The 23,482-nt window shown below is 40.8% G+C and overlaps 2 protein-coding genes across 6 annotated transcripts in view; one reads left to right on the forward strand and one right to left on the reverse strand.

The window, feature by feature from the left end:
* Positions 1-823: 823 nt before the first annotated feature.
* prrt4a (proline rich transmembrane protein 4a) lies at positions 824-7,957 on the forward strand. 2 transcript variants are annotated; one of them, XM_047153286.2, is made up of 4 exons: positions 824-1,721; positions 2,495-3,137; positions 3,705-3,857; positions 5,456-7,957. In XM_047153286.2, the coding sequence occupies exons 2-4, from the start codon at positions 2,576-2,578 to the stop codon at positions 7,348-7,350; spliced, it is 2,610 nt and encodes an 869-aa protein (XP_047009242.1). In that variant the 5' UTR covers positions 824-1,721; positions 2,495-2,575; the 3' UTR covers positions 7,351-7,957. The 2 variants fall into 2 exon arrangements, with proteins under 2 accessions (XP_047009242.1, XP_053534090.1); XM_053678115.1 differs by having other exon boundaries at positions 824-3,137.
* Positions 7,958-8,383: 426 nt separating this feature from the next.
* Positions 8,384-23,482, reverse strand: part of impdh1a (IMP (inosine 5'-monophosphate) dehydrogenase 1a) — a 23,509-nt gene continuing 8,410 nt past the window's right edge. Inside the window, exons 3-17 of one of the 4 annotated variants that reach the window (XM_017465793.3) lie at positions 23,037-23,085; positions 19,640-19,741; positions 19,209-19,283; positions 18,910-19,116; positions 18,626-18,713; positions 18,295-18,515; positions 17,897-17,987; positions 17,213-17,308; positions 16,983-17,126; positions 16,738-16,882; positions 16,108-16,251; positions 15,219-15,302; positions 12,213-12,229; positions 11,204-11,275; positions 8,384-10,059 (exon numbers count right to left, since the gene is read on the reverse strand). In XM_017465793.3, the coding sequence (XP_017321282.1) occupies positions 9,989-10,059; positions 11,204-11,275; positions 12,213-12,229; positions 15,219-15,302; positions 16,108-16,251; positions 16,738-16,882; positions 16,983-17,126; positions 17,213-17,308; positions 17,897-17,987; positions 18,295-18,515; positions 18,626-18,713; positions 18,910-19,116; positions 19,209-19,283; positions 19,640-19,741; positions 23,037-23,085 (1,606 nt within the window). In that variant the 3' untranslated portion in view covers positions 8,384-9,988. The remainder of the gene's footprint in view (positions 10,060-11,203; positions 11,276-12,212; positions 12,230-15,218; positions 15,303-16,107; positions 16,252-16,737; positions 16,883-16,982; positions 17,127-17,212; positions 17,309-17,896; positions 17,988-18,294; positions 18,516-18,625; positions 18,714-18,909; positions 19,117-19,208; positions 19,284-19,639; positions 19,742-23,036; positions 23,086-23,482) is intronic. The other 3 variants (XM_017465796.3, XM_017465798.2, XM_017465800.3) reach the window with 3 other exon arrangements.

A 23,482-nucleotide genomic window follows, 5' to 3' on the forward strand; every position in this document is an offset into this window, starting at 1 on the left:
ACAAATCGATGACAGGACACGGGATGGAGACAAAACCAAAACAGAAAACAAGACAAGTAGAACTCGAAGGCAACGGCCAGGACAAGGATGCCTCCACCTCCAACAAGTCTAGTACTTCTTGTTATTAATTTTTATGCCTTAAATACCTTTAAAATAAACTTCAAACAGGAATGAAGCTATTGAAGAAAAACTATTTCAGACATTTGACCTTGCTTTGGCCTCGACCTTGTTTGGATCAATTCCAAAATCGAATTAGTTGATCTGCTGGTCACAATGATCATTCCATATAAATCTTACAAACATTCACCCACTCATTCTTGAGAGAACACACTAAGCCAGACAGATGGACATATGGAGAACCCAAAAACATAATGCCTCCACCAAACACTAGCACATGCCAATAGTTGCCATGGGAACTGCAATGCAAAGGAGGAATCCATGACAGTATCCATTCATGCTGGTGTGTAGATCCTAGTCAGATAATGATATCAACCTTAAATGTGCTTTGGTTTGTCCCTCAGGGAAAAAAGCTAGAAAACTAGAACCATCCACAGAATCCTTGAGGAACCCATTTATTTAAATGTGTACTATATTGTGTAAGCGGTGTCGATGAGATGAAGGCTCTTTCATTTTTTCCTACTGTTTCTTCACTCAGAATTCAAATGTGCAACATCTTTAAGCTCTTCATATACACCAGCCTGCCTTTAGCTCGGAGGAAATGCTGACATCTGAGCTTAATGTGCAGTGATTATCTCTCTGCCAAGCTGATGCTTAAGAAATAAAAGTGCAAGTGTTGTTGGTCATGGGGTGAGGCTAAAACACCAACAGTCAATCAGGAAGAACTTTATCCTGGGCAGGGTCTTGGAGGATCCTGAACCTCCCCCAGGAAGAGTAAGCAAGAAGCAGGAATATACCCACAAGACACCAGTCCTTCACAAGGCTCCATACACACAAATATTCACACACTTGTACACATCTTGTTGCGAGTTATCTTAGCCAATCCACCAACTGGCTTGTTTCGGGAGGTGGGAGGAAAAACCAGAGAACCCGGAGGAATCCAACAGAAATGGGGAGAACCTGCAAAACATTACACAAACAGTAACACAAACTGAGGGGTCAAAACAGGGATCTTGGTGCTGGGAAGACACTAAATCCTTTTCTTTCTTTTTTTTTAAACCCAACATATATCATTTATCACACTGCTAATGAGTTGCTTTCAGTGCTGTTTATTAAATTGGCAAACTGAAACTGAACATAGTCTGAAGAAAGGTTTCATTTGCATGCATATATGGGGGGAGGGGGGGTTATTCTGTTGCGAATGTGATCTTTTGTGTGGAGAAAGGTCTTTCCTTGCTATGTTGCAGTTGCAGTTTACTCAGTGAAGTAAGACGAGGGGAAGTCAAACACCTATCAGAGCTAATCCACTCTTGGCAAAGAGAGCCGGACAGAGGCGCTCGGATCAACACAATTGAAGGGAGATCAGACACATACACCGTAAGAGCGTTGGGGGAAGTGCAGTCAGATAGGGGGTGTGTCAGGCAGAGTGTGTTTCAGAGAGAGAAGCTGATGCAGGGATGGGGTGTGTGTGAGTGTGTGTGGGGAGCAGAGCAGGAGCGAATGCACTAAAACTCGCACACATGCGCAGGAACCAACAGAAACGGAGACAGCTTTTCAGCAGCGGCTAAGGGATTACTCCTATTTTCGTCTCCATCCTTCCTAGGGTGAGCCCCTTTCCTTTAGCTTTAACAAATCGTATGTGCATGTGTCTTTAACTGCTACTGGGTTTGAGAATGTACATCACTGAATGCAGCTGCTGAGAAATAAGTCCAGAGCTGGTCATGTGGACCATATAAACATACATCATCCAGAGAACGAGGCTGCATTCAGAAAAGAGAAAATGGGGCAAGAGGACTTGAAGGAGACGAGGAAAAACTGAGGTTTGAGGTTTCTACTGCAGATGGCTTAATGCAGAGCTTCTACACTCAGATAGAAGGGCTGGTGTTTCAATTTTATTATGAATTTAAAATTTAGCAATTAATCAGGTACTGTAGCTTTTCTTTTATGTGTATCTATTTTTGAGGATCAGTCAATAGTCTTGATTGGGATGGAGTGGAAAGCCTAATTCACATGACTAATCAATGCTTATAGGGAAAGATTGATGAGGATTGATAGGACTTGACGTTGGATCTTCAGCACTGATCCAGCGATTTAGAGCTCTCCAGGACAGCTCCATTATGACAAAACAGTACTGCAAACTGGGGCAAGCTGCGAGAGAGCAATGCCAGGAGGAATAGAAACTGACCAGAACATAACACAACCAGAGCAGACAGCTATGTGAAGAGCAAATTAAATGAATACTCCAGTATTTTTCAACCACTATTTTTTTTCCCTACAGATACAGTAGATGGAGATTTTGGTTGGAAACACTGGAGTATTTTTTTTTTTAAGAACTTTGTGTGTTTTTTTTTCTTCTCTTTATTTCTTTCATGTTTAGTGCCAGAGGAATATTGGAGACCCGAGATGGAGTACAACAGGACACAGTGCGAGCTGTGATTTCTTCAAGAGGGTTACAAACATGATCCCTCAAAGTGCAAGATTCTTACTGATTCTCAGTCTTACTTTGTTCAGCAGCCCACATGCTGCATACCTGACTGGAGATGGAGGAGACCAAGCATGGACACAGACAAGCCCTGTTAAAGAGCACAAAGAGGTCCATCCTGCTGGCAGCTTACTGTGGAGCAGGCAGACATCAAGAGCCAATACGGACACCACTACTCCATCAATAACTACTCCACCAAAAACACAAAACTCTTGGCCACCTACTCATGGTGAGACTGGCCATTCATCACTAACCACCTTATTAGCAACACTGGGGTCATCTCCCAATCCAGCCTCCCAGGCCCAGAGCAAGGTATTCAAAGCACCAGCATATACAACGTCTCCTGACCAAAGGAGACGTGAAATGAGGCTTGGCGATATCTGGGTAATGGGGGAGCCCAAAGCTACTGCTCAAAGATCAGATGACACAGGTTTGAAACAAAAGCAAACAGACCTATTGACTACTCTACAGGATGATAGAAGAATGGTAGAGGAGTTCACCAGGAGGCCACCTCACCTTGGTACCAATTCCCCTAGAGGTAAACATTCATATTTATTAATTTAGCAGATGCTTTTATCCACAGTGACTTCAATTCAGAATAGACAGTTCAGAGAGGATACAAGGCAAGTATGATAAGGATCAGTGAGTACACTGACTCTTCAGTCAGTATTTTCAATCTGCTGTCAGTACACTGTAGTTGCGTAGCATGTTATAGTCTCACACGCCGCAGTGTACAATCAGTATTCCAGAGGCGTGCAAGGGACATCCGTCTCAGCGAGTGGGGAGGGAGGGGGGGGTTATCCGTTGCTTCACTAAGACATGCTTCTCTCTCCACTCATTTTAATTTCTGTTTCATCTCAGTAAATATTTAGGATTAATAGATTGCTAAAGACAGCAAGCTGTTCTTTTTAGATTGGTTTATTGTCCTGATTTATAAATGACATTATTTAATGATGTTTGTGAACACCATTTTCTGGTCTATATTAAATACAGATCACATGATATTAAGTTTTAGGATTGCACTGTACTTAAAATGGGTCAGAAAAAATCTGATGTGTCCAGCTGATTAAGTGGAGATCGCTAATCTAGTGCTGCATTCATACAGACATTTTGAAACTAGACTCTATGCCCAATCGGACAAGTCCTGGCTTGGACAAAGTGCATGAAGTTCCATATGAGAAAAAAGATAGTCGGAGTTCCTTAAAAGAGGAGACATCCAGACCGACTCCAGGATTGCGAGCACGCACTCTTATTCCAGGTAATTCTTAGCACTCACTCTGTTTACACCAATGCCTGAATGGCGGATACACAGTATACACATCAAGGATAAAGGCACCATGGAGTTCATCCTTAGCTTAAAGAATAATGCTGATTCATACGTTTGGCCTCTAGGCATCCAATAACGCATTTGATGCAGAACATACCCGTTGATCAATAAGCAATAATCAATATAAACTCAGCAAAAAAGGAAACGTCCCTTTTTCAGGAGACTGTATTTTAAAGATAATAGATAAAGATAAATCCAAATAAGCTTTACAGATTTTTATTGGAAAGGGTTTAAACTATGTTTTTCATGCTTGTTCAGTGAACCATACACAATTATTGCACGTTCAGCTGTGGAACAGTCCTTAAGACACGACCAGTTTACAGGCGATAAACAATTAAAGGTCACAGTTACAATAAGTTAGGACACTAAAGAGACCTTTCTACTGACTCTGAAAAACACCAGAAGAAAGATACCTAGGATTCCTGCTCACCTGTGTGAACATGCCATAGACCTGCTGCAGGGAGGCATGAGGACTGCAGATGTGTTCAGAGCAATAAACTGCAATGTCTGTAATGTAAGATGCCTAAGACAGCGCTACAGGGAGACAGGATGGACAGCTGATCGTCCTTGCAGTGGAAAATTACATGTAACCATGTGTCCCCCCAGACATGATCGAGAACTTGCAGACGCCTTGGTGGAAGAGTGGAGTAACATCTCACAGCAAGAACTGACCAATCTGGTGCAGTCCATAAGGATAAGATGCACTGTAGTACTTAAAGCAGCTGGAGGTCACCAGATATCCCCCCCCCCCCCCCCCCCCCTTTTTGTTCAGGGACTAATCATTCCATTTCTGTTCATCAAATGTCTATGAAACTTGTTCAGTTTATGTCTCAGTTGCTGACTGTTTTTATGTTAAGAAATTTAAAGCAGTTGAATGTGAGAGGACATCTCTTTTTTGCTGAGTTTACATATATAAATATACTTAGATTGTGTGGGATTTTTTCCCACATCAACCAAGATTTTACAAAGTACGGCCAATCAGTTAGGATGAAGCTAGTTTCTGGTCACTTGGTATTCACTTATTAAATAGCTCAGATATGCAGATAAGTGATGCAACTTCTTAAAGTGTGCCACTTCCTGGTTTTTAAATAGTTGCACGAACGAGAACAGCACCAAGGTCACGACTGCTTATCTGCACTGTGTGTGTGAGAGAGACTGTATGACCTATTTAATTTAGTCCTACTTCCACACCCTTCCCTGTAAAATAGGCCAGCTAATTACCACAGCCGATGTTTTATGTCTTTCAGCACAAGGGACTGTTTTTATCATGATGCTGATAAGTGCCTTGGGACATTCTACTTTGTCATTTAGTTTTTGATATGAATCACCTTTTTCTTTTGTGGTATGCTCAACATATGATTTATAACTGGGGGTATTCATTTGGCTGTGCCTTATATTTCATGCAATGCATCATATACTCTTGTACACATAGGTTGAGTACAATACTCATATCAGAAGTCTATTATGCAAACAGTTCATAGCGATGTGAAGTGCAAATCTTTCTAAAAACACCTTTTCTGTATTTTCAGGCTTGCTTTTACTTGATGACTGGAATGATGACTTCACTGAATCCTCCTCCCAGCCTGACTGCAATATTGACAACACAGGCATCTGCAACTCCTCCAACCCTCTCTGGAGCCTTGGTCTCCCTGACAACCTCTCCAGTGCCCTGACTCCTGCTTCCCCAATGCCCTCTCCTGAGAATATGAACCCACCTCCTTCTATAATAATGACCCCACCTCTTTTGGTGCCATTATTTTCAGACTGGAATGCTGCAGTGGCAACGTGGGGCCTGGCGTGGGAGCTGCAGGTATACGGGCTGGGTTGTGTGTTCTCTCTGGTGGCTGTATTGTCTGCACTAAGCTTATTGTGCCTCCCTCTGTGCCAGCCGTCTGATTGTGCCAACTTCACTCTTCTGCATCTCCTGCAGCTGCTTATTGGCTCAAGTCGGGCTTTCTGGCTTATCTACGACCCCTATGGTCAGAGAGAGCGACTCCCTGTGGCCTGGGCACGGTTCCTACATGAGGCCGGCTACCCATGTTTAACCGGAGCTTTAGGCATGCTGCTTGTGCTGCTTTCTCCTCAGCTACTCTCTCAGAATGCACTGCGGCGGTGTATTTGCTTGCTGGCCGCACTCATGCTGCTTCACATGGCCACAGTTATGGGCGCAGTTGGAATATTATGGATTTTCCCTTCCTTCCCTGTCATTTCTCTGCTGCCCCCTGCAGCCTTCCTGCTTCTCTCGTGTCTCCTCTCCACTTCATACCTGCTGCTCTACTGCTGTGCCCGCGTCGAAGCCAAGCATATCTACAGGCTGAGGGATAATTCCCCTGATCGCCGGGCATGCCAGGCCAGCCAATACCCCCTCAGTGAGGCACGCATGTGGGAGCGGGCAGCTGGAATGGGACTGTTTGCAGCACTTTTCCTACTGGCATGTGCAGGACTCAGGCTCTATGCGATTCTGCATGCACTGGGACTGACTGGCGGCAGAATGGGGCTTATGCCCTGGCCCTGGTGGGTCTTTCAACTGAGCTGCAGAGTATGTGAGGCATGCGTTTGTCTCACTCTAGCTCTCATTCTCACACACCCTCTCCTCTGCTGTGGAGCAGCTCGCCCGAAACTAAGTCGCTGGAACTCATGGTTCGGCAGGTCATCCGCCAGGAACACAGTGATATCCAAACCCCAAATTCTGTCAAGTGGCTGGACCAAGAAGACTGGAGAGACACTGCATGAAAGCATGTCACGGCATGAGAGTGAGTGTGTGCCACTTTATACACTAGCAGAGCTGCCCCTTGGAGAACCAGAAGGCCTGGACCTTAACTATCCCAGCAGCCCTCAGCTTGCCCCTGCACAACTTTCTAAAAATGGGCTTTTGGTCTCCCAGTCTTCCTTCATCAGCCTGTACTGTGATTCTACAGTAGATCTGAGGCCTCCGTCTCCGATTGACCTGCGGCGAAGCATTGATGAGGCTCTAAACAGTGAGGCTCTGTTCCATCGCAGCCTGTTCAGCTCCTCCAGGCTGTCCCTTAGCACGCGGGGGCCTCCAGATGGTCAGCCATGCAGAGGAATACCTGCAGAACCATCCCTTTACCGCACAGCATCATGTGGGGATGTGGATTTGCCTTCTGCACCGTCACCACCTGTACTAAGGAGCAGCACAGCATGGAAGACCTCCAACTTCAGCTCCTTACGTGGAGGAACTAGAAGTCATGGAGGTCAGGCATCTTTTTATACTGGCTTTGCCTCTGGGCGCCACACTCAAAAGCAATACAGGGCTCTGGGCTCCATTTCTTCCAGAGAGCGTTTGTATGATCAGCAACATATTCGCACACAAGCTGATGAACTGGCTGTGCAAGCAGAATTCATTAATGTCTGCAGACAGATAGATGCTCTGAGTGTCTGCAGTGACACCATCGAACTGTAGGTTAATGGGACACATCAGGACTGAGTGGAGTGGCTCTGAGGATAGAGAATGTCTATAGCCCTATAGTCTATAGTTATTTTTGATAGATGTATGGATTTTGCTCCAGAAATGTACATTCCTATTGAGTTGCACATGGTAATATGTTAAAAGGCACCGTCACAGTCTGGGCAATTAGTTTGTTTTTGGTAATACAACTGATATGCAACTTTATTGACAAAGAAATAATAAAATGGGAATGAATAAATATATACATACAGTATATACACTGGCAACATTTAACAGTAAAGACAAGATGTAATCAAACAAACAAGGAAGAGCTCTTTCCTCCAGCAGCAATATGTCTACATTTAGCACTTTATTTTTGACAGGGTGAAGAATCACTGCAAGTGGAGTGTGGTCAGGTGTGGCTTTACTTATAAGAAAAGAGATTTTCAGGTGAAAATTAAGTTGACAAAAAGTTGATAAAAGTTTGTAATACTTATATAGCGACACCGGTCAGTGCATGTATGGGGGAAATCGTTGTTTAATTTTAGGCTCTTTTTTCCCTCCCCTAATCAAATACACACACACACACACACACACACACACACACACACACTATACAAAATGTACATTTTATCTTCTTCGCTTTCATTCTTTTCTTTTTTGTACTGGGTAGAGTAGCAAAAGTCAGAACTTCACTTACGCATCTGTGTTTTTATAGGTAACAAGTCTATGAAAAAATTATAAGCTTGGCTGTTAGCACCATGCCTCTATTTTATAATGAGTTAATGATGAATGAATAAATAAATAAAGTCGGGGAGTGAAAATGTATGTTCTTGGATGTACACATTTATATATAACAAATTTACCTGAACTTGTTGAACCCATGATCCATTTCAGGATTCGAGACCATCATGTCATCATGATCCATCCCATTTTGTGATGCTATTGCAACACACCAAGCATAGGCTGTATATACAGTCTACACACTAAAAGTCAATACCGCCAGCTAGTGGTGATATTTAAATAAAAGAAATGATGACAGAGCCTCTCGGATCATAACCATCTTTATTAAATGTGACCCTTTTGCACATCATGGCTGAGTGCACAGCTTTAGGCGGTACTCCTGTACAAGAGTAATACATGAGCAGCAAAAGCTAGTCAAAATCAGTTTTCATTACCTCGGCCTAGAGGTCATACACCACAAAACTGAACCGTTTTAAGCTCTAATTGTGCTTCATGTAGCTATAGCACAGAAATGTAACTGTTTGAGATGCTCCGACATCATTCTGTGGTCCTGTAGTCACCCGTTCAGTCTACGCGAGATCTTCAGGTCCTCACTTTAGTGAGATGCTTTAAAGAAGAATATTGTCAAAAATAAGATAGTAACATTGAACATAATAAAGGACTATAATAAAATAGATCTCTTTGAGCAGTTTCTTTTGTCCAAAAGACTCTGTACAAATTTAGGGAACTGCCTGACTTGCCAGCAATCGCAGACAAAATAAGAGGACCTGTTGTAAAGCAAACCTATTTTATACACTCTAAATTCAAACAATGACTCAGGCAAAAAGACGACACATCCACACAAACGGAGGTGACACCTTCATACATGACATTTTTCCTGCGAATGAATTAAGTCTAATATTCACTGTATAGCATACACATAATCACGTTTGGTATTACACTTGTATAGTGTACATACATTATTACCCAAACCCCCAAAGGAGCTGGGACTCTTCCAGGAAATGGAAACTGTGCAGTGATATAGCAATATGTCACAAACTTCAACACACAGAAGACAAAAATGTTGCTGTACTCAGATCAAAGTCACTCACACTGGAAAGTTTGAACACTTCTAACACAACTGCAACCACTGAGTAAATCTGCTTGTTTATCACTATTGTATTGTTGTATCCATATGTGATATTTCATTTGGCCAAGAAGGTGTGTGTAGATATTGAATTAAAAATCCTAAAATTAATTCCAATCACAGAGTATCTCTGGTGTAGCATGGTAACACTACACTTAGCTTTCATTTGTAAGGCGTGCAGGTGGAAAGGATCTCTGATTTTAACTTAAGGCTATCCCCTTAGCTTCTGGTTCCATAGTCTAAGCCTGCTAACTGGACAACCTAAAAAGCATACCGAATCAAGTTTTTGAAATGTGTACTTCATATATAAATCTCATTATCTTCCATTTGCCATTCTCGTTTTACGCCCTGTACCCTTATAAGTGACCAAAACACCAGCCGGGTGCACAGTATTAAAGCTTATTGCTAGGCCCACAGAGAAGACATGTAACAAGAAGAATTTTGGTTACATTGACCATGAGTTGAAAAGCAGTGAGAGTTACACTATCCTGTGAGGGCAAAGATACATAGGACATAACAGGGAGGATTGTCATATACGGAGAAAACAGAAACAAAAAGACACACAAATCAAATAAAATAAAATAAAAAAAATAAAAAGCCAGTTGTTTTCACACGACAGTGCACAGCAATGTCCATGTCTGTGTTACGAAGGTAGAGTGCAGGATACCTGCACGTCTGCTGCTGAACACACCTGGTCGGGAAATACACACCACCGTTTCTTCAGAGGAGGATGACCAGGAGGAAGAAGGGAGGAGAGGAGGAATGTAAGAGAGCTCTGATGAATCAGTCGTGTTTGGTCACAGCTAGGGTTGTATGGCCACTGCTGCCACCCTCAGTATAATCGCTTCTCGTAACTACGTGAGAGACAAAGCGTGTCATTAACATTTGACGCAAGGACAGCAAGCATGTGTCAGTGATTCAAAAATGTTCATTTTAAACTTTTTTAAAGCATCCAAAAAGCAATGTAATGCTGTCTGTAATAGCAAAACAAAAAAAGTATGACACATTATATAAACGTTATAATGCTATATTTTTCCCATCTTCAGGTGTAGCTGAACGATTAACCTTTAAAATAAATAAATAAACTAATCTCAGTTTGAAACACTGTCCCCTTTACAAGCTTTCAACCATGTAAAATGCCTGTAAAGGAGTTCGACCAATCAGAAGTGTCCAAACACAACGTTGTGTACGTGACAACACATCAGCAACTACTACCCAGCTACCACACAGCTCAGGCTCTATGTCAGTTGTTGTCCTGCGATAACCGTACATCTGGCTGTAGTTTGACTGACTGTGGGTGTCAGAAACTGTGTATTTACGCTGATTTTCTTCAAATAGGAGTAAGAGACGATTGTATTTTTACAGTAGAGATAGTTGATGCAGACAACTCGGAGCCTGATCAGTGTTTCCCACACATATGTGATACTTGGGCACTGGTCCAAATATACTGACAAGCACCCAAGTATGTTTTTTAATTTCTTGGATCAAGGTGAGCAGCGAGAAAGAGGGGCAGGGCACAGCAGTAGTGACATAAACGAATGAGACGGACGATGTGAGGAGACCTGATGAAGCTTCTTCTTTCACTGTTAGCTTGGACGTTAATTACCATATAAGCTTGGGCTGGGCTTGAGACCCTCATAATCTGCACACTTTGTGTGGCTATAGCAGAGAACAGAACCATGACCAACCGTAACCAATGAAGAGTACAGTGTCCTGGACGACAGTACAGTATTGCTTATGCTAATAGAGACTGATTTATTGAATAAGTCATTGATGACAACTCGCCATGGCTAGTTTGCATTTATTGAGCACGTAACACATCCGGCTTCCCGTTTAACTACGCAGAATAATCCACTTTAACCAGGTTCACTCAACATATTCTGAATGCTGGAATGTAAGCAACAGATAAACATTGTCCAATTTTTGTTGTGAATGTTATGTGTTATGTGAAAGTTTGGAGGAATACCTTTCAACCTAATCAGACTATTTATAACTTACCTGTGCTCAAGTGATTAGCAAGGAGCTTCTCACAACTCACTCTCCTCTTTATCAGGGGCTGAAAACTGCAATCTAGAAAAAGTTTTCTAATAAATTTTCAGGGTGCTTTTATTTTTATTTAAATCAGTGGTTTTTACTCTTGAGTGAGAGGTATGATTTTTGTACTGTAACATGCTTATATTTAGGATTTCATGTCAATATAGATTATATAATGATTGGGAGGTCGCTATGCTTTCAGTGCAAAGAAAACTCCGCCTCCTAGATTTACCTCATTACAAACAGACGAAGTGCGTATTTGTTTGCGCCAAATCTGAATCAATCAATCGTATGTTTTGATTTGGAAATTCGTTAAACAAAAGCTGAATCGCGTTCACGCACAAATAGTAAACCCAATAGTTATTACGTCAATATTAATTTGATGGGAAATTACAGTTGCAGGAAATGGAGCAGTATTGTTAGTTCCAGGAGTCAGTAAGTGAGCTGGGTGTAGTGACCGAGGAGATTCAGATCCAGAAACCCTAACACCATTGACCTACAACAACCCCAGAGCCCCAATCATACATTTCAGTGGGAAACACTAACTGCTAGAAAATAATCACAACTTAAATTGCAATCAATAAAACAATATTATTCAGATTTTGATATGTCCCCAAAATCCTCATTCAGCCTTATCGCTACATGAAACGTAAAGGTATAGATCAGCCAAAAATGCTAACACGAAGATCAATAAAGGTAATCTGGTAGGACATACCCAGTGTCAGCACATTTAGCATTTTTGTTCCACTATGCCTTTATTTTCTTATAGCTTGCATATAGAGTAGATACAGGGCTTATGAGCTGCAAAGGATGTTAGTTGCATCTAGAAATTAAACAGAGAAAATTACCTCAAGGGAGGAAAAAGAGGAAAAAAAAAGAGTAAACTTAAGTTTTCACCAAAAGATCCTACAACTCACAATCCCCTCCACCATGATTTACATAGAAAACACAGACATGAGGACTGAGTACTTACATGGCACAAAAGTATATCTACGATGAGTGCATAAAAGAGAGGAGAAGAAGAGAATTTCACATCATTCCATAAGAAGATATGAGGGGAAAAGATTTTTGGGAGGACTGTATGAACTAAGAGGGGATTGCTGAGTGTCTGACATCTAAGTAAAGGCTTTAAGAAAAAAAATCCAGACAAAACTGGTACTGGAAACAGACCTGCCAACCCCAAAGAGGAATAATGTACAGTCTTAAGGGGGGAGTGTGGGATGTTTTGGCAGCAGGGGAAAGCTCCCACGCATCCTTTTTAATTAAGATGTTGACACTAGAAAAAGTTCACTTCCTTTTTTACTATTCAAGAAAGACGAGGAAGATGTTTTGTACAGCAATTTATAAGAAAGTGTGCATGTAACATTTTTCTAGTGTCTACATCTTAACGAAAACAGAGGACTGGCAGCATTTCTCCCACGAAAACACATCCCGACTGGTGTTTTTAACCACTTCCTAATTATCGTTACCATTATAATTATTTGTAGCGTTTTACATTCGATACAGGCGAAAAAGTGCCGTTTTATTTACTATTTTCAGCCGAAATGTTTCGGTTAACTATATACTTGTCTAACGTTTGCTGAAAGTCAAACATTGATCGAGTTTATTTCACATGAATCAACACAAAACATTCTCCATTTAGCTTGACAGAAAGTGAGAATACTGCATCTTTCAAGCAGGAAAATTACAGTAAGACAAAAGATTACAAATCTCAGATTTGGGAGAAAGGGGAGGGGCTTCCAGTGAGTCAGTTAATATTGAAGGCTTCAAAACAGCTGTGTAATCATGCCAGATTCACATGTGGGGGGTGGGGGGGTTTGAAAGCACCAACGCTAAAATGTGTTGTTCCTAAACAAAATGTGTAAAGGTTGGCAGGTCTGCAATTGTGTTTAAATAGCCGTGTAAAACTGGGTTTGTCTGGTCAAAATCACTAAAATGGCCATAATATTAAATATATGTAGTAACAGGTTCAAGAGATGATGTTTCCTGTTTCCTTTGTTGTGCATAAGTTTTTATGTTAATAGACCATTTTTTGTAATTAACAACTGAATTTTAAGTCAACTGTAAAGAACTCCAGTATGCCTGCTGACTTACATTCAAACGTCTAGAATATCACTTAATACATAAACAGAAGCAGCTCAAAAGGACATCAGGTTGAACCTTTAGCTTCAAAACTGGTTGGTATAAAAAGAAAAAAAAAAAAAAACCCCAAATAACATTTTTGGCTCAACTCCTCCAATGAACACACAAAAATATTTATATTAAAGAGATTATATTCAGGTCAATTTGAGAATAACAAAAGATGAAATATAAGTGTTAAAGGTGATTTTGGTCCCTGTCACAATCCCTCTATTTATCATTTACACTCCTAACTGAGACTAGGAGGATCCCCAAGGAAGAGAATGGGTTGTTATGGGTTAATGGGTTATTTCCATTAAAGCGAAAGACAACACAGAAACAAGAGCGTATATTTAGCATGTTACAGTTACACTATAGGGCCAAAAGATTGTGTACACCTGACCATCAGTCCCACATGTGGGCCTTCGCCAAATGTCTTCGTATGCTGTAGCATCACAATTTCCCTTCACTGGATCTAAGGGACCCAAACCTGTTCCAGAATGACGATGACCCTGTGAACAAAGCGAGGTCTATGAAGACATAGCATGCCAAGGTTGGAGTGGAAAAACTTGAGCGGCCTGCACAGAGCCCTGACCTCTCAACCCCTCTGATCACCTTTGTGAAGAACTAGACTGCTAACTACATCTCGGTCCTCCTTGCCCGACCTCACTAATGCTCTAATGAAAAGTGTCGGTTATTAGAACAGAAAAGGTGAGACTAATATGGCATGTTCAAAAAGCACATGAGTGTAATGGCCAGGTATCTACAATGTTTTGGCCATAGTGTACATTGTATTATAGTTTTGCACATAAAAAAAAGGTCCATCACTAAAACAGGTGAGCATTCATGTCCTATTTCAAGGCATCCCCTCTCCCCCTCCCCCAGTGTCAGGGGCCTATAAAAAAGGCTACTCAATAATTCTCAGGAAACATTTTACAAGACTATCAATAAGTGAGTAAAAAATGGTTTTGAATGATTTGAATGGTCTTAAAATGGTTTTATGTTTATGGAGTCTTGCAGTCAGAAGCACCTGCCTGAGTACTAATTATACAAGACTGATGATTTGCGGCGTAGATTTTATTTGAATAGTTTCATTTGGTTTAATTAATACATTAGCTAATTAAATTAAATTACTATGACTAGCAAAAGACAGGGCAGGTATAACCAACCTCATGAGCCTGGCTATATGGTGCTGCTTTTCACCTGAGATAAATTCGTTTTCAAACACAATTATCTTAAAGTAAAGGTTTTGACACACAGTAATATTCTCCGATTAAAAGACAAGGATTTGTGTATTTTCTCACAGGCCTTTAAGTGTTTTTATGCTTTCTTTCACTGTAATATTGTGTATATTTCAAGTTAACTGTGATTAAGTGAAGATAGATTATATCATTTAAAATAGATCTGGTGATTTGAAGATTCAAGAAGGGTTAGAGTGAGATAGTAGAGGCATGAGTAACAACAAGCCTTTCTGATTAGCTGCATTATGATTATAAAGTCTGTGTGAAAATATTCGGATTAATAACTCACATACACAGAGAAGTGTTTGAGTTTCTCTTGCCTAAGTGAAAGATAAACACCACAAAAGAGGGCTTGGGTGTCAGTGGGAGTCAGTGGAGTGACTTATCACTGTGTATGTGAAAGTGGTCCACAAAGCGTGAGAAACAAGAGATACAGGCTATTTGTCAGTCTTAGCACCTGTGTGTCCTGAGCGCTCTGTGAGGCTCTGTCTGACACCTGCTGGAGCAGTCACTGAGCACGGCAGCATTGCGAAAGGGGCACTGAGAAAGAGCCACAGAGACAGGGTGACTGATGGCTCAGGCGGCCCGAGCGGAAGTGAGCAGAGTGAACGGAGACTTACGAGTGAAGGCCATGGACGCCGCCCTCCACCTGAGCAGACATGGTCCTCTTCTCAAACTTCAGCTCTCCAGAGTACATCATAGAGCTACACATAACACAGAAAACCGGCATTACAGACACATGATTTGCAAAACCTTTAAATTAGCGGTTCTCAGAGTGGGGTCTGAAGACCTGTTATTAATCAGATTGACTGTTCACTCGAATTAAAAGGGTTTCATCCAAAGCTCAATAGCTCGAAAACAAGTACGACTACAAATAACATCGACTAATGATAGTCCTGATAGTAAAAAGTCCAGGAATAAAGTGCTTTGGCTCTAATAATATCAGCATATTAAATGTACAAATTTAAATATCGAGCCTCATATCTGGATGGTTGGATTAGGTTAATAAAATAAATCGGGACCGAGGGGGTTGGTGGAATTAGTTTTACAGTTACAGGGGTGCCTGGCTGCAAAAACAGAAAGGCAGTTAGAGGAGAACGGCCAGACTGGTTCGAGCTGACAGGAAGGCTACAATAACTCAAAAAAACCAACACTCTTTACAGCCGTGATGGGCTGAAATGCATCTCCACCAAACGTCAAGTTAGTAGATGAGCTACAACAAAAGAAGACCACTTCGGGTTTCCGGTCTTCAACTGGCCGATTTTGGTAGGGTTCCTACAACCTTAATTAAGATCAAGGAGCCATTAGTACCGATTTCCCATTTACTTTACTGTACTGAGAAGACTGTCCCTCTCAATACTAGGTAGAGATTTAAATAATAAACCACCTAATTCTAGTCATCAAGGCTGAAAATAAATAAATAAAATGACTAATGCTATTTGACAGCAATCAAACACTAGTGTCATTGTTATTACTGCTCTAAAAAGATTACATTAGCCATGGTCTTACCGTAGGATGGACAAGCTCTTAGCACCAATATCCTGGCAGCCATGTTGGATTCCAGCAATGAGGTACGGCACAAACTTATGGATGGAGCCTTTATCCTGAACTGATCCTGATACACCCTGAGCTACCTTCACCTTATCACCCTCACTGTAACACACAGAGAAACACAGAAATACAAACATTCAGCTATGCAGAGGGGACAGCAAAAAAAAAAAAATATCAACAGGTTAAATAGAAAATTTATAATTTTTCATTAAAAAAAATGCAATGATACTAAGAGTCATTACGTGCCAAGCTAAACTTCTCTATATAAATCTGACAAATCCTACTAATATAACATTATGGTTAGACTATTTTGTAACGAAGGGAAGCAGAAGTGTAAAAAGATATCTGAGGCTATAAATAGGAAGTAAATAAAGGTGACTTTAGTGGACATATTTCCTCTCCGCACATTGGCCATCAAGCCTGAGAAGAGGCTAAGATCTATAAATATTGTGTAAACCAATATCGCTAATAATGGAAATTAAGACGAGTTATAAATAAAGCATGCTACAATGATTATATAACATACAGAAATAACCTAGGCAATTCGACTGTAAACATAGTCATGTTTGTAAGTATTAAGACATATACCTGAAATAGCGTTTTTGGCTGCCGCTGTTTTTCTCCATGGCATCCAAAGAGCCCATACCACGGTACTTCTTCAATCTTACGCCATCTGAGAAAAAATACTCACCGGGAGCTTCTGTGGTTGCGGCGAGCAAGGAGCCCATCATCACTACCATAAAACAGAACAAACAGGTAAGAGAAGGAGTGCAGTAGAGAAACGTATAGGCAGAACCTTTACATTACAGGTCTGATCAGACCGTGACGACTACCTGTGGACGCTCCCAAGGCGAGAGCCTTCACTACATGTCCAACTGTCTGAATGCCACCATCTGCGATCACGGGCACTCCGAAACGGCGGGCGTACTCCGCCACTTTATACACAGACGTGCCTTGGGGTCTCCCACACGCCATCACTGCAGGCAAAAACAGACGTTAAGACGTCTATCGATACGTACGTTCGTATAAGTATTCATCAAATATATTATGATATCTCGCTCACCTTCCTGCGTGATGCAGATGGAGCCACAGCCCATGCCCACTCGGAGAGCATCCACGCCTGCGTCGATCAGATTCTTCGCCTGTGCAGCGGTCACAACTACACAGATGGAGAAAAGAACGGGAATCATAAATAAAAAGAATCAGACGATAATTATCAACTGCCTCAGTCTTCTTTAGAGCAAATAACTTTCTGATTAAGCAAACATCTCAGGGAATTGAATCAGAAAAACTAATTAGCGTTATAGCTACAACTACAACATAAGAATTCCCAAACAAGTACGAATAATTTCAAAACAGATACAATTGCCATTTTCATACAACTAGAAAAAAGTGCTGTTAATGTGATGGGAAATGTTCTGAATGCACGTTTGCATTAAACTGCCAAATAGTTGGACAGCTGGATTAAGTTCAAGAAATAAACTTTTTCTGTGACCACAAGGATGTATATGGACATTTATTATTAAATATATACATAAAAAAAATTAAGGCTCCAGTACAAGTTTTGGGTTTGACTTAACTAAACAGCAGAAAAGAAGAAGAAAAATTATTTTATTTATATATATATATATATATATATATATATATATATATATATATATATATATATATATATATATATATATATATATATATATATATATATATATATTTTTTTTTTTTAAACAACCAAAACTTAGTGACCCACCGTTTCCTCCCACCACCTGTAGTTCAGGGTACTTCTGTTTAATGTAGTTGATCATGCTGATCTGAAACACTGAGTTTCCCTGAGATGAGTCCTGAAAGACAAGCACAGAGACAATCAAGCACGGCATATACAATACCTCAGCAAAAAAAAATAAATAAAAAAAAAATTTAAGAGGGAAAAAAATATATATATTCCAGACAAAGTTAAGAAAAAATATTAATTGAATTTGATTTAATATACAAGCCATATTAATATAAAATGATTATAAACAGTGCTTTCCCCCCCCCAATCATTCAATCAGTGTTTAGCATAGAATAGCCTTCAAGAAGCTCAGTCGAACACATTTACCACTTCAACATTTAAATAAGCAAGAGTGTGTATTGTGTGTGATGTCTAACCTCCCCCTCTAAGAGACGTACCAGCACCACCACATCCACTCCAGCCTGCATGAGCAGGTCCAGTCTGTATTTGTCGTCCTCGCGCGTGCCGATGGCGGCACCACAGAGCAGCTGTTTACGTGAGTCTTTAGAGGCCAGAGGGTACTCTCTGTTTTTCTTCAGATCGGTGCGAGCGATTATTGCCACCAGTTCATCGCTGTCATTCACTATGGGCAGTTTACCTGTCAGAAACAAAACTCACCATCAGTCAGGATCAAAAATCACATGTGAAAGACATACAAATGAACACCACCACTGGAAGCGCTTCACAAGAAAACGCAAGGAACCAGACCTTTCTTGCTGCGCTGCAGTATGTCGTTAGCCTCTTTTAGAGTAACTCCTGCTGGCGCAACCACTAAATCATCTCGCTTAGTCATCGCCTGGTAGATTCAAATCACAAACAATCACAGCTTCATCACGTTCAAAAGGCTCCGCATAAACTAATCTCACTACAAACTAGACCTGAAGGAGATAGAAATTCATAATATAATATAAAAAATGTTATATGATCGGTCAATATAAATGAATAGTGTGTTTATATAGAGCTGTACTGGTATGACTAATTTGTTTACAAACCTCCTCCAATGGCCTGTCATAGTCTTTCTCTGACAGGAAGTCAATGTCTCGTGACGTGACGATTCCCACCAGCTTGCTGCCCATTTTACCAGTTTCGGTGACAGGGATGCCGGAGAAGCCGTGCCGTACCTTAGCCTCGAACACGTCGCCAACCGTGTGCCGAGGGCTCATCACCACTGGATCTGTGATAAAGCCCTGCTCAAATTTCTGCCGTGATCACATTCAACAGGTTGATGATTAGACACCTCATCAGTAAGCGTATTACGCGATTCGAGAGCGAGTAAAAGTCTGAGCTTCACCTTAACTTTCCGAACTTCATTTGCTTGGAACTCCGGTGTGCAGTTGTGATGGATGATGCCAATTCCACCCATGAGCTGACACATGAATCAGAAAAAAAAAAAAAAAGTCAAGAACCATATTACATCGTGGCTGTCATCCATTCTGAAGTGACCGTGACTATGCCTTACACAGTGAGAACCATTAGGAACAAGTCATCATTCAAATCTGATAATGAACAGATGGGACTAAATAGCAAAAATTCCCCAAACTGCCAACAACTTCAATTCGAGTTTCTGTTTATTTACTTCTTTTAGCTGTTTTATGAAACATGTCACGATTTAATATTTTTAAACATAATGATTTATGCTTAAATCATGACTGACATTAATAGGTAATCTAGTGGGCATTTTTGAATTCAGGGTGCATGTTCGTGGTTGTGTGGGATACTCACAGCCATAGCAATGGCCATGGATGACTCGGTCACAGTGTCCATGGGGGATGAAATAAGCGGCGTCTTCAGGGTTATCTTCCGGGTCAGGGCCGAGGTCAGATCCTTAATGAACACATCAAATCAAAAATAAGCATCACACACTTATAACAAAAGGTTACAGAGTGCTAAGAAAATATTCTACAGTGAAATATTTATATGTAGCCACCTTGACTGTACGTCAAACTTAAGTCGCGTAAAAACAGACTTCAGACTTGACTTGCAACTTTTCCTTTATGACTCCTGACTTGTTCACTTAGTAACTCGTGAACAAGAAGTCTTTCCATGATAACTCGGACACAGTGTGTGAGAAAGTTACAGAAAAATATACATATACACACACACTTTTTTTTTTGCATGCGTGTAGTTACTTTATTTCGTTTATTTATTTTGGGCTACAGCCTCCCCCGCAACGTAGTGACGTGTCATGACCTGCGCCAGAGCAGCGCATCCTGGTGTCAGCAGGAGCACCGTACATGGTAACAGAAGGAATTCAATATGTAAACAAGTGTGGGAAGAAGATTAAAAGATACTGGACTGACTAAATCAAACTTCATAAGACATGCCCAGCCAGGTGCGCTTAGTTTACATTAGTGTCAGAGCAAATGTTCCTGTTGTTCACAACAAATAATAGCATTTACCATGGCACATTCATGGCTTAATTATCAAAAGGAGGTTGACCTACATGCTACGTTTGGTAACGCTAGAACAAAAATCTACAGTCCCCTCCAAAACTACTGGAATGGCAACGCCTTTTTCTTTCCCCCTTCCCTGTAGACTGATGACATTTGGGTTTGAGCTCAAAAAAGATGAATATGAGAAGAGTTTAGAATTACAGCTTTTATTTCCTGATATTTATATCTAGAGGTGTTTAAACAGCATAGAACATAGCACATTTTGTATCAGACAACCCAATTAGTAGGCGAGCAAAAATACTGGAGCATGGGACGGACTGGTTTCTTATTTCCAAGGTGTGTCCTGTTAGAATGATTGCTTAAACAATAAATAGCTCTTAACATATACTACTGGTTTTAGCTTTCACTTTTACCTGTGAGGACTGCATTTTATGTTAAATGAAAGTATAACCCAATGTGAAGACCAGAGAGCTGTCTATTGGAGAAAAGCAAACCATTTTGAGGCTGAGAAAAGGGAAACTTGATCAGAGGCACTGTACAACCATTGGGCATAGCCAATACAACAATTTGTCCTGCAGACATGGAACAGGTCGGCCAAGGAAAACAGCAGCAGTTGATAACAAACATTGTGAGAGCTGTGAAGAAAAACCCTAAAACAACAGTTAGTGACATCACCAACAACCTCCACAGGGCAAGGGTGAAGGTATCTCAATCCAGTGTTCAAAGAAGACTTTGAAAGCAGAAATCTAGAAGCCATATCACAAGATGTAAACCACTCGTCAGCAGTAAGAATCGCAAAGCCAGATTGGAATACACAAAGAAATTCAGAGATGAGCCACAAAAGATCTGGAACCAAGATCAACCTCCACCAAAGTGATGGAAAGGTTGAAAGTGTGGAGAGAGAAAGGATCTGCTCATGATTCAAAACATACAAGCTCATCAGTCAAGCGTAGTAGAGGTAGTGTCATGGCTGCTTGTGGAACAGTCTCACTAATCTTTATTGATGATGTAACTCCTGATGGGAGCAGCAGAATGTATTCAGAAATCTACAGTCTTCCCATTTACAGAAACATGCATGCAATCTAATTGGGAGGAACTTCATCATGCTGCAAGACAACGACCCAAAACACACTTCCAACACAACAAAGGACTTCATCAGGGGGAAATGTGGAAGATTTTAGACTGGCTAAGTCAATCTCCAGACCTTAAACCGATTGAGCATCTCCTGAAGAGGAGACTGAAGGGAGAAACCCGCCCAACTGAAAGAAACTGCAGTACAAACCAGGAAAAGCAACATGTCAGTGGGTCAGCAGTTATTGCAAGCAAGGGATATGCAACCAAATATTAAGTGGTATTTTCTTTAAAACTATTTGTTCCAGTACTTTTGTGGTCTGCAACAAAAGGTGCCATGTTCTAAGTTGTTTAACACTTCTACATGTAAATATGAGGGAATGAAAGGTAATGAAAACCCAAAAGTATTCAGTGTGTATAGCAAAAACAATAAATTAGCCTTGCTGTTCCAATACTTTCAGATGGGACAGCCAGCAGTCTGGCCCCTTGGCTTTAGGTCACGTTAGAATTGCATGAACACACTGGGAGCTTTCTAATTTCCACATTATGTATTTTCACAAAACCTTGCACTTTTTATGAAGTTCATTTACATTCTATACTAGGAAGGTTTTTTTTTTTTTTTAAGACAATTTTATTTATAAATGTATTATTTAGCAATGATTATGTTTAAGGCTTTAAAATGACATGTTCATGGTTATTTTAACAAGCCTCAGTGTTGTATGAAACTTCAAGCTGAACATGCAAAGTAAACAGATATACAGATAATCACATTATTGCATTGTATGAACATTTAATTCCATTGCAGACCTGGTGGCTGATGCTACTGACCCGTATTTTTGTCCAAGATCAAATTGCACGCACGTACATAAACACACACACGGCTTAATCTCATTACTAGCATCGTTCCAGCTATAAAGTCTTCATACAAAGCATAAACACGGGTGTTTTCCACTATCTGGATCAACATGCACTCATTTAACATCCCTGTGGTAGGAGACAGAAAAACATCTTCCGCGCTCTCCTAATTCCTCCCTCCAGAGAACACATGCATGCATACATATACACCACACAGACACACTGTAAATGCTCGACTAAGCTCATCAAATTATTACTCAACAATCAGAAACCGCTCAGCCTGAGTTATGCCTGGTTTAAAAGAATGTAACATTACATCTAATAAAGCATCTCTGCAACTGGAAACATTCAAAACCAATTATCTACTAAATATAAAGCCATTTTCTTCCCTCAGATTGGTTCTATCCCTCGCTCACACCGCCATGCGTATACAAATACACACACACACACACACACACACGCGCGCACACCCCTGCTTGTGAGAACATGCCCTATGCACCTGGGATGCTGGCTCCACCTGAGCCTTTCATTTGCACATCTAATTTGCGCTCCTTCACCCCTATCGGCTGTCCCTTAACCAGCTGTTTACCTTACACTCCACTCCCTGCTTCCAAAGTACATAGCGACTGACGCAGCTGTTCCGTCTCGGTGCGTGCAGATGAGCCTTTAAGCCTGGCGATTTAATTAGAAAAGTTCCCGCGCAGTAAATCGTTATTACACACGGCATGCTAAACGAGGACATACACTCTAGGGAAAGATCGATGACTGATGCTGAGCTGTTCTCATGTAAGGATACTCACCACTTCATCCGAGGTGAAGTCGATGAAACCAGGCAGGATGAGGAAATCACTGAGCCAAAGACATCAGACAAAGAGAAGTTAATTAGACAAGATGGTAAAAGAGACAGACATACAGCACATGCACCATTACCTTTACATGAATAAGTAATAATACGAGTGAGTGATGAGTGTTGCTCCTATAGCTAGAGTTTACCAGCACATGGCATATGCTTTCATGATCTTCGATATATCTAAAAAAAAAATAAATAAAAAAATAGAGCAACACTTTTTTAATAAATAAATAAAATACGGCCGGTACAAATTTAGAGTTGCTTGCGCCTGATCTCGTTTCAGGACGACATCTGAAACCTCTGCATCATTCACTGGTTGTTGTTGCTCTGAAATAATATAATTAGAAAGTTGGGCTCTTTATTCCAATCGTACCCGTTTTCATTTAAGTCACGCTG

This window comes from Ictalurus punctatus, chromosome 4 (genome assembly GCF_001660625.3).
Source record: "Ictalurus punctatus breed USDA103 chromosome 4, Coco_2.0, whole genome shotgun sequence".
NCBI classification, from domain to species: domain Eukaryota; kingdom Metazoa; phylum Chordata; class Actinopteri; order Siluriformes; family Ictaluridae; genus Ictalurus; species Ictalurus punctatus.

Excerpts from the sequence above, each read along its gene's own strand:
- prrt4a (XM_053678115.1), top strand. The coding sequence starts at position 2,576 with ATGATCCCTCAAAGTGCAAGATTCTTACTGATTCTCAGTCTTACTTTG. Across the intron at positions 3,138-3,704 it reads TGGTACCAATTCCCCTAGAG|ACATTTTGAAACTAGACTCT; the intron begins GTAAACATTCAT and ends GCATTCATACAG. Across the intron at positions 3,858-5,455 it reads AGCACGCACTCTTATTCCAG|GCTTGCTTTTACTTGATGAC; the intron begins GTAATTCTTAGC and ends CTGTATTTTCAG.